At 38.8% G+C, this 11797-nt stretch overlaps 1 protein-coding gene across 1 annotated transcript; it reads left to right on the forward strand.

Moving 5' to 3' along the window:
* Positions 1 to 2572: 2572 nt before the first annotated feature.
* LOC306899611 (uncharacterized protein) lies at positions 2573 to 11662 on the forward strand (the record flags this gene model as incomplete). The annotated part of the gene is made up of 12 exons (XM_079465976.1): positions 2573 to 2793; positions 3057 to 3348; positions 3567 to 4379; positions 4508 to 4735; positions 4863 to 4986; positions 5076 to 5982; positions 7025 to 7279; positions 7533 to 7824; positions 7915 to 8742; positions 8871 to 9098; positions 10536 to 10659; positions 10749 to 11662. The coding sequence occupies 12 exons, from the start codon at positions 2573 to 2575 to the stop codon at positions 11660 to 11662; spliced, it is 5226 nt and encodes a 1741-aa protein (XP_079322102.1).
* Positions 11663 to 11797: the final 135 nt, after the last annotated feature.

Genomic DNA, 11797 nt, shown 5'->3' on the forward strand with positions numbered 1-11797 from the left:
AATTCATAGCTATTGCATGCACTGATGATAATGAATGGAATCTTATTGTGAGTGTTGCTACTTGGTATACTTAAAAATTTCCTGTGGTCCCAATCCTGATTAAATATTTCTTTATAACACAGGTTTTCAAAGTGAAGTCAACTTTATTTATATAGTGCTTTTAACAATTTTCATTGTTACAAAGCAGCTGTACTTGAAACATAGTGACTATGAGAAAAACATTAGTTACACAAGTTAAAACAAAAGAAGTGAACACACACAGAATACAGACACGCACAGAGGTTCATACACACCCACATGCATAAAACACAACTATTACACACAAACAATATGTTGTCATCTCAGAAAAGCTCACATTTAAGTTAAAATAGAGAAACACAGAACAAATATTGTACGGACTATAAATTCCTATATGTAATAATAAATAAATTAAGCAGAATGTAAAATTTTAAAGTTATATTAATAAATACGAAAACTTCTGATTCTAAAGCTGATGTAAGCAGCAGTAGCCTCGGAACAATGAGAAAGGATAGCTGAGAGTAATGTTCTACACTCTTTGATGCAGCAAGTACATCAGTTGTTATGGGAAGTGTTTCTGGTTCCGGTAACTTATGCAGCCTAAACCCTCAAAGGATTTGTATTATGGAAGTGTAGTGTATGCAAGGCTGAAAAGATGGATCTTTAGATTAAAACTGACAAAGTGTGTCTGCCTCCCAGACAGTACAAGAAAGACTGTTCCAAAGTTAAGCTGGAGTTTTTGTAATAGGCCCTGAGGGCAGCAATCTAATAGTGCTCTACAATAATCTAGTCTTGACGTCATGAATGCATTAATTCGCATCTCTGCATCTGATAGTGACACCATATGATGTAGTTTTGATGGTGTAGGCGACACGGCTTTCAAATGACAGATTACTATCGAATAAAACATCAAGATTCTTTGCTGACGACAAGGTTTTTATGGAACATCAGTCAAAGGTTAAACAGTATTCTTGGTTGTTACGTATGGCGGTTTTCGGTCAATTACTCTGTTGAACTGCTGTGTTTCGTGGGGCTTTGAGGAAACATAAAGTTGAGCATCATCAGCATAGCAGTGAAAGCTATCTCGCTGTCGCTTAATTATATATCCTAGTGTTAGTGTGAATAGTTTGAAGAGCAGAGGCCCTAAAACTGAGCCCTGTGATACACCGTACTGGACTTGTGATTAGGATGAGGCCTCATTGTTTATTGCTACAAATTTGAAATGGTCAGATAAGTAAGATTTAAACCATTTCAAACCTATTACATTAATGCCGACGTAAATTTTAAGTCTATGTTAGAGTGTGCTGTGGTCAATGGTTTTGAATGCAGCACTAAGGTCTAGCAGCACAAATAACGAGATACAACCCCCTAGGGGTCTGCAGTCCATAGCTAGGGGGTCCATGAAATAATTTGCTAAGTAAAAAAACTGTTGTATTACACCAATTAAATTACATATTTTTTTAAATAAATAGTTTTGAAATAAAATAATAATGACACGTGTTTGTAATTAATCACAATGAAACAAACTTCCTGTCCAACAAACTATACATACTTCAATAGGAGTGCAAATTGTGGTAAATGTATGATTAATAACTGTTATAATTTTGAGGGGTCCTTGGAAAATTGTCTCACCTTTGAGGGGTCCTTGGCCCTAAAAATGTTGAGAACCCCTGCTTATATTAGTGATGTGAAGGGAGAAGGAAACACTTTCATCCCTGATTGACGCATGTTTGTGATTACTTAAGTAAATTTCTTTAAAGAAATGGATGAATTTATTACATGAACCTATATCCCATACTGTGGGTTTCATATGGAACTGTACATGGGAATCACACAAAGCCACATGTTTGGCATGTAAGCAAACGTCTTCCTGAAAGTAACTTATCAAAAAAGATTTACAAGATTTAAATCATCATGAATCAAAAAAGACAAACAATTGCATAAAAAGAATGAATGTTGGTTGTGTATCTGTCTTCTATATATTCTATCAGAATATTCTATTTGAGATAAAATAATAAAAAAGTGCTGAAAATGTTCTCGTTCTTGCTCAGCCCAAAAAACAGGTGCATGACTGTCATCTAGAGGATGTTTTGAGAAAAACATTTTAAAACATACAAGACAAGGACTAAAATATATAATTGTACAGCATGAGCTGACGGATTTGAGCTAAATCTTTTAGTAACCTAACCAGGCTGTCTCAGATCAGTATATCTAAAATAGAAAGGCTCCAACCAGGGGAACACTTTTTCAGAATTTGAGTTACGACTTTGTGTTTCATGACATAAAATAAAAGGTGCACCTAACGAAAAAAATGTAAGGCTGTAAATATATTTTTTCAAATAATAACAATAATCATTTGAACACATTAGTTATTAATAACTTGAATGTTCAACACTGAAACAAATTACATGAGTTCATTCCAAGTCGCATCATAATTTCCAGTCATGTTTGGCACCGCCCACTTTTTTTAAAGTTACACCCTGCTAAATGTTTATCATAAATTTGTGAGCAAAGTGAGTGAGTAGGTAAGAAAGAGAATAAGTGACAGAGAGAGATGTGGATCACACTAAACATCTGCTTGTATCTGTCCTTAAACTGTATCTCTGAAGCTTTAATCCTCAATTCGAGTTTTTGTCGGCTTCAAGGACAATTCAAGCTAAATGGGATGTACAAGGGTGGAGATCTTATACTCGGAGGCCTGTTTGAAGTTCATTTTCTCACAGTGTTCCCAGAACTGAGCTTCAGAACTGAGCCAGATCAACCATACTGTGAACAGTGAGTCTGGAGCCAGATGGAATAAGGACAGCAAAATGCAAACATCAGAGAAATAATATATGTGAAATTGTTATTTAAAAATCACATTTACTTAACTTTTTTGTCATTTGCTACTGTTTATTTTCTCAAATGATGTTAGGAAATATATATATATATATATATATATATATATATATGGCATTGTGTTGATGATTCTCTTTTTTATTTTTCTTAATAAGAATCATAAAATGGCTTAAAATCCAAATCTGTTTTTGTTTTTCTAGATTTGATATGGCAAGTTTCCAGCAGGCACAGACAATGATTTTTGCGATAGAAGAGATCAATAAGAATCCAAACCTGCTGCCAAACATCACTCTTGGTTATAATCTGTATGACAACTGTGTTATGTTGGGAATGGCGTTCCGGGCTGCTATTGCTCTGGTTAGTGGGACAGAAGAGTCCTTCTCCAACCTCGACTGTACTGGACCACCACCAGTGATTGGAGTTGTGGGAGACTCAAATTCCACTCCTTCGATTGCGATCTCCAGTGTGCTGGGGCTTTTCCGAATACCTATAGTAAGATGTGATGAAATTCCTAATATTACAATATACACAATGCTGCACATTTAAATATTATGTTCTGTACACCTATTTTTAGTCATAACAGCAAAAACTTGTGCAAATATCATAAATCTGTGTCTTCATATAAATCATCAAATGAAAGAATTTGAACACAATTGCTACAGCAGGAATAACGTATATGTATCCCATTTCTCTTTCTTTTCTTTTATTAGGTTAGCTACTTTGCCACCTGCTCCTGTCTAAGTGACAGGAAGAAATATCCCTCTTTTTTCAGAACTATCCCCAGTGATGCCTTCCAGGTGAGGGCTATGATGCAGATCTTGAGACATTTTGGATGGACATGGGTCGGTCTTCTTTATAGTGATGATGATTATGGCATCTATGCCGCTCAATCCTTTCACCGAGAGGTGCAGTTGATTGGAGGCTGCATTGCTTTTTCGGAAATCCTGCCTCTCGATAACAACCGCAAAGATATTCAGCATTTAGTGGGAGTGATTCAGGCCTCTACAGCTAAAGTGGTGGTGGTGTTTGCCACTTCTACTTATGTGTTGCCTTTAATGGATGAGGTGGCTTTAAAGAATGTGACGGGCAGGCAGTGGATTGCAAGTGAAGCTTGGGCCACATCACCCGTGTTTCACACCCAGCGTCTTCTGCCCTTCCTGGGGGGCACACTGGGCATCGCCATACGGCGAGGAGAGATCCAGGGACTTCTGGATTTTCTTCTACGTCTCCTTCCTGATAATGATCCAAAAAATAATATGGTGAGAATATTTTGGGAGAACATGTTCGGGTGCAGATTTGAGACTGAAGGCAGTCAGGGAGAAAAAACATGCACAGGTCAAGAGGATCTGAGCAGCACAAACACAGCATACACTGATGTATCACAGCTGAGGGCTTCATATAATGTGTATAAAACAGTTTATGCTCTGGCACATGCACTTCATGACCTGATATTGTGTGAGGAGGGGAGAGGACCATTCAGTGAGAATACATGTGCTGACAAAAACAACCTTCAGCCCTGGCAGGTAATACTAAAATATACAGTCACATAATAACACAAACACAGAAAAAACATTAAAGCAAAAATGTGTATGTTGAGTAACATATTCATTCAGATTCTATTTAACACCAATCCTATACACAACCTATACAGCTGCTTCACTACGTACAGAACGTGAACTTCACCACAGGTTTTGGGGATCGTGTGTCATTTGATAAGAATGGAGATGCTCTGGCCATCTATGATGTGATGAACTGGCAGCCGAGCTCTGATGGGTCCATCATTGTCCGAACAGTCGGTGTGGTGGATGAAGGAGCGGCAACAGGGAAAGTGCTCACATTGAATGAAGATGCATTATACTGGAACTTTGACACTAGAAAAGTAATTAACATGATTTATGTTTTGAAGTAAAAAATAATATGGTGCCTAATGGTCACTAAAAGATTAAATTACTTAAAGTCTATTTTTTACAAACACAGTCACTTTTTATAAATTATGTATCTTTCAGCCTCCACGGTCTGTGTGTAGTGAGAGCTGCCCTGCAGGCACCAGACGAGCCAGAAGGAAGGGCCTTCCTGTCTGCTGCTTTGACTGCCTGCCATGTGCAGATGGAGAGATTTCTAACATAACAGGTGAGGAAATTATGATTCCTATAAACAATTCAATGTTGCTTCTATTTCCATGTAACTTCCTCCTAAAGTCTCTGTCTTACACCTTACAGATGCAAATGAGTGCACAATGTGTCCAGATGAGTTCTGGTCCAATCCAGATAAGGATCAGTGTGTCCCTAAAGAAGTGGAGTATCTGTCCTATGAGGAACCTCTGGGCATCTCTCTGACCACTGCTTCACTATTCGGCACCTGTTTCTGTGCTCTTGTGATGATCATCTTCACTCATCACCGTAACACACCTATCGTACGCGCCAATAATTCAGAGCTCAGCTTCCTGCTGCTGCTGTCACTCAAACTGTGTTTTCTGTGTGTTCTGCTGTTTATTGGTCGTCCACAGTTGTGGACGTGTCAGTTAAGACATGCTGTGTTTGGCATTAGTTTTGTTCTGTGCGTCTCCAGCATTCTGGTCAAGACTATGGTGGTAATAGCCGTGTTCAAGTCATCTCGGCCAGAAGGTAAAAGTGCAATGAAATGGTTTGGAGCAGCTCAACAAAGAGGCACAGTCTTGGTCCTAACTGCTGTCCAAGTGGCAATATGTGTTGTCTGGCTATCAAATGCATCTCCAACACCCCATAAAAACAGTCAATATATCAGTTCTAAAATAGTGTATGAATGTGCTATTGGTTCAGTGGCTGGATTTGCTGTGCTTCTGGGATACATTGGCTTTCTGGCAGCTGTAAGCTTTCTGTTAGCCTTTCTGGCGAGAAACCTTCCAGATAGTTTTAATGAAACAAAGTTTATTACCTTTAGCATGTTGATCTTCTGTGCTGTGTGGATCGCGTTTGTTCCAGCATATGTCAGCTCACCAGGGAAATATGCAGTGGCTGTGGAGATTTTCGCCATCTTGGCCTCCAGTTTTGGAGTATTAGTGGCTATATTTGCACCAAAGTGCTACATCATCCTCTTACGTCCAGAAAGAAACACTAAAAAAGCCCTAATGGGAAGAGCAACAGAAAAGTAATAGTTTTACTTTGTATGACGTGACATGAAATTGTTAATGACTCTACCTTGGCTTGTTTCTACATTTGTAAATAAATCACCAAGTTTGTTTATTTGTATGATTGTAGTAATTAGCATATGGAGTAACCCTGCATTTTTAATGTATATAATACAAATCTATGGCTTTAAATGTATGCCAAATAAAAAAAATACTAAGAACAAAAGACTGGAGTATTTGTCAGAACAACCTGTATTATAGAGAGATATACATTCCTTTATATTTGCCTTTAATTTAGACTTTGAGTCATCACATACCACAAACATGTGAGCAAGTGATCATGTCAACTTTAAGTTAACACAAAACAAAAATCATCATTCTTACAGCACCATATGATATTTGTCAGTCTTTCCCAAATTTGTCAAAAATGTGTCTTTCTGAATGCTATGAATATCGTGGTAGTTCTCGGCCACCATTGACTAGTAGGACAAATAACAATGGTTGTCAAATGTGCACCAGAACTGTTTGCTTTCCTACATTCTTCAAAATATATTATTTTGTGTTCATCAGAACAAAGAAATGTATGCAGATTTGGAACAACTTGAGGGTGAGAAAATGTTGCACATTTTTGGGTGAGCTGTTCCTTCAACTTTAATTCATTTGAATCTTGTTCTATTGACTGTGTTTTTCCTCTGAGCTACAGGAAAGGGCATGAGTGACATCTAGAGGGCATTTTATTGAAAATACTGTTACAGAAAACACAAGGCAAGTAGGTATACGGTTGAACGGGTCAATAAACAAAAAATAATGACATCATTTGTCTCTCAGCTGATGTTTGGTTTTCATTTGAAGATCGAATTTGTATTGATCCGTTTCATCTGGCAGCAAAGTAAATACCAACAAAAACACAATTGTTATTCCTGAAAACTATTTTAATGAAGAAAAAAGATTCAAAAAGGGACTACCTGATTTCCATCAATGCCCATCTGGCACCGCCTGCTCTTTTAAAGCAACACCTTCTTTCAACATGCATCATAAATGTTTGAGCCAACTGTGTGAGAGGGCCAGAGAGAGAGAGAGAGAGAGAGAGAGAGAGATGTGGATCACTCTGTATATTTGTCTATGCCTGTCCTTGAACTGTATTTCTTCAGCTTTAATTACAGACTCGGCTACCTGTCAGCTCCAGGGACGTTTTAAACTGAATGGAGTGTACCAGGATGGAGATCTTGTACTCGGAGGCCTGTTTGAGGTTCACTTTTTCACAGTGTTTCCAGATCTGAGCTTCACAACTGAGCCAGATCCGCCATACTGTGAGAAGTGAGTCTGGAGCCAAACTGAATGCAAAACTATAAAAGAAAAGAGGAAGATGGCTGCAAGGTTTTTGTAATTATAGTTTATGTCTCACAGCAAAAATGCTGTGTTACAACAAATACTATGTGTCCATACAAATTGTCCTGTAAATAGAAGAAAACGACTATATTTGGAATGTGTTTGGAGCTTCTGTTTTATTGTCTTCTAATTATTGCTTCTTTAGTATCAGTAATGTCATCATTTCTCTTGCTTTGTGTAGATTTGATATGGAAAGTTTCCAGCAGGCACAGACAATGATTTTTGCAATAGAAGAAATCAATAAGAATCCAAACCTGCTGCCAAACATCACTCTTGGTTATAATTTGTATGACAACTGTGTTATGTTGGGAATGGCGTTCCGGGCTGCCATAGCTTTGGTCAGTGGGACAGAAGAGTCCTTCTTCAATCTCGACTGTACTGGATCACCACCAGTGATTGGAATTGTGGGAGATCCAGGATCCACTCCCTCGATTGCAATCTCCAGTGTACTGGGGCTGTTTCGAGTACCTATAGTAAGTTTCTAATTCTCAATCATAATCAATCATAAAAAATGTGTTGTTTCTTTGTGTTCACTTTCTCGACCTCATCTGTACCCTCGTTAGGTTAGCCACTATGCCACCTGCTCCTGTTTGAGTGACAGAAAAAAGTACCCGTCCTTCTTCAGAACTATCCCCAGTGATGCCTTCCAGGTGAGGGCGATGATGCAGATCTTGAGACATTTTGGATGGACATGGGTCGGTCTTCTTTATAGTGATGATGATTATGGCATCTATGCCGCTCAATCCTTCCATCAAGAGGTGCAGTTGTTTGGAGGCTGTGTGGCTTTTTCTGAAATTCTGCCTCATGATAACAACCGCATAGATATTCTGCGCATAGTGGAAGTGATTCAGGCTTTTACAGCTAAAGTGGTGGTTGTTTTTTCTACTTCTTCGTATCTGATGCCCTTAATGGATGAGGTAGTGATGCAGAACATGACAGACTTGCAGTGGATTGGAAGTGAAGCTTGGGCCACCTCTCCCGTGTTTCACACCCAGCGTTTCCTGCCCTTTCTAGGGGGCACACTGGGCATCGCCATACGGCGTGGAGAGATCCAGGGACTTCGGGACTTTTTGTTCCGCCTTCGGCCCAGTAATGACCCAAGAAATAACATGTTGAGGATTTTCTGGGAGAATATGTTTGATTGTAGTTTTGAAACAGGGGGTAGAGAAATAGATGGAGCACTATTTAAAAAGATCTGTACAGGAGAGGAAGATTTATACAGCACAAATACAGTGTACACTGATGTTTCAGGGCTGAGACCAGCCTATAATGTGTATAAGGCAGTTTATGCTCTGGCACATGCACTTCATGACCTGATGTTGTGTGAGGAGGGGAGAGGACCATTCAGTGAGAATACATGTGCTGACATATCCAACCTGCAACCCTGGCAGGTAATACCAAATAAAAAACACAGCATTGCAAATAAAAAGCATAGTTAGAAAAGCATTACAAAAAATACATACAAAATATTTTGTTTATAAACGATATAGAAATGTATAACTGTCTGTAACCTGTGCAGGTGGTCCATTACCTACAGAAAGTGAACTTCACCACAGGTTTTGGGGATCGTGTGTCATTTGATAAGAATGGAGATGCTCTGGCCATCTATGATGTGATGAACTGGCAGCCGAGCTCTGATGGGTCCATCATTGTCCGAACAGTCGGTGTGGTGGATGAAGGAGCAGCAACAGGGAAAGTGCTCACACTGAATGAAGATGCATTATACTGGAACTCTGAGACAGGAAAAGTAAGTAACATTTAGTGTATGGTTAAGACATTGACTTTTCAAAATTGTATGGATAGAGCAATGCTTTTAATATTTCTTGTGAATATACCACTACTAACATTGTTATGTTTGATAAGATAATATAATGTTAACATAGTATAATGCCAAGTATAATGTGAATTTCCAAATCCAAGTCTTTCTGGCACAGCAGCGAACTTCAATTGTATTATTTTATTCTACACCAATGACATGTTTTATTTCCACAAGGGTTTGAAATTAACCTTTTCACTAACCAACCCATATGAGTTACAGATAACGTTACCAGAAAACAATAAGGTAATACCAACCTGATATATAAAGTATATTCATTAAATTTCAAAGGCCAACTATTGTTAAATAGAAATAACTTAAAGGTCTAGTGTGTCATTTTTGGGACGATCTATTGATAGAAATGCAGAACATTGCGAATTACATGCAAGGGGACCCGTGGGGTATGTAGATAGAAATAGCTTGTTCTAAGGTAATACAAAATTAATGTTTCATTGTGTAAGCTCTTTATACACCTCTGAAGGCATAGTTACATGTATTTACTGTATATTTGTCAGCCGTTGTAGTGTAGGGAGGGGTGGAGTGAGCGGATGGTTGCAAATGGCAACTTTGCTGCTAGATTTTACTGACTGGACCTTTAAGTAAAACTTAATTCATGCATACAAAGTGTGCAACAGCGATACATTTTGGGTTGTGCGCGACCGAATCAGCACACCGTTATTTGTTGCGCAGTGACTAGAATGTATAAAGTCCAGGTGAAATCAAAAGTTATAATGCTAATTTGTTTATAAAATATTGCAGCATTTATTATAAATAGTTTATAAATGTGGGTGATTCTTTATTTTATATTTGTGTGCCTTCTTAGTCTTCAGTTTAAATCTAAAAAAATGCACTTCCTTCCTGTAATAACTATCCATCTTAGATGACGTGTGTTCGATGGCTTGTGCATAGAGTCCATTAACTCCTCCCCTTAAACTGTCAGGCTACTGCCAAATGCAACTGCTGCTTTTATACATCCAATCAAATCGAGAAGGAAAGACGAGAGCCACGCCCACTGTTTTTATCATTAGAAATTCCATTTCACTAGGAAATGCATGAAAATACGGAAGTAAAAACGATATCAACTTCCGGTTCACTGGGACTTTAATTCAGTCAGAAATGTGCACAAGCTGCCTATGTAGTCTCTATTGTATTGTAAAGTGAGTGAACATCATTTATGAAATATAAATAGTGATTTGACAGCTTTGTGCGCCACGGTTGATTTTTACCCGCATTTGGCTGGTTGACGGGTGTTATTTTAACCCTGTTCCAAACACTTCCATAACCAAACATTTAGGATCAGTTTTAAATGATTTGTCAAATTAAAAATAACGTTATTACCTAATTGATAACAGATGATGTTCCTAACAGCCTCCGCGGTCTGTGTGTAGTGAGAGCTGCCCTGCAGGCACCAGACGAGCCAGAAGGAAGGGCCTTCCTGTCTGCTGCTTTGACTGCCTGCCATGTGCAGATGGAGAGATTTCTAACACAACAGGTGAGGAAATTATGATTCCTATAAACAATTCAATGTTGCTTCTATTTCCATGTAACTTCCTCCTAAAGTCTCTGTCTTACACCTTACAGATGCAAATGAGTGCACAATGTGTCCAGATGAGTTCTGGTCCAATCCAGATAAGGATCACTGTGTCCCTAAAGAAGTGGAGTATCTGTCCTATGAGGAACCTCTGGGCATCTCTCTGACCACTGCTTCACTACTCGGCACCTGTTTCTGTGCTCTTGTGATGATCATCTTCACTCATCACCGCAACACACCTATAGTACGCGCCAATAATTCAGAGCTCAGCTTCCTGCTGCTGCTGTCACTCAAACTGTGTTTTCTGTGTGTTCTGCTGTTTATTGGTCGTCCACAGTTGTGGACGTGTCAGTTAAGACATGCTGTGTTTGGCATTAGTTTTGTTCTGTGCATCTCCAGCATTCTGGTCAAGACTATGGTGGTAATAGCCGTGTTCAAGTCATCTCGGCCAGAAGGTAAAAGTGCAATGAAATGGTTTGGAGCAGCTCAACAAAGAGGCACTGTGTTAGTCCTCACTGCACTTCAGGTGGTGATTTGTGCCGTCTGGCTAACAAATGCATCTCCATCCCCATACAAAAACAGTCAGTATATCAGGTCTAAAATAGTGTATGAATGTGCTATTGGTTCAGTGGCTGGATTTGCTATGCTAATGGGATACATTGGACTGTTGGCAGCTGTAAGCTTTCTGTTAGCCTTTCTGGCAAGAAACCTTCCAGATAGTTTTAATGAAGCAAAGTTTATTACCTTTAGCATGTTGATCTTCTGTGCTGTGTGGATCGCGTTTGTTCCAGCATATGTCAGCTCACCAGGGAAATATGCAGTGGCTGTGGAAGTTTTTGCCATTTTGGCCTCCAGTTTTGGAGTATTAGTGGCTATATTTGCACCAAAGTGTTACATCATCCTCTTACGTCCAGAGAGAAACACTAAAAAAGCCCTAATGGGAAGAGCAACAGAAAAGAAATAGTTTGCATGTTACCCGTTATATCTCTATTTGACGCTGAAACTGTCTCCTGCTTATAGACATATGCAAAAGTATTCATGATACAGGTAACTGTCAATTTGTTATGATTTACATTAAAGTTCATTTAAGTAGATGACA

This window comes from Barbatula barbatula, assembly GCF_947034865.1.
Source record: "Barbatula barbatula genome assembly, chromosome: 10".
Lineage (NCBI taxonomy): Eukaryota > Metazoa > Chordata > Actinopteri > Cypriniformes > Nemacheilidae > Barbatula > Barbatula barbatula.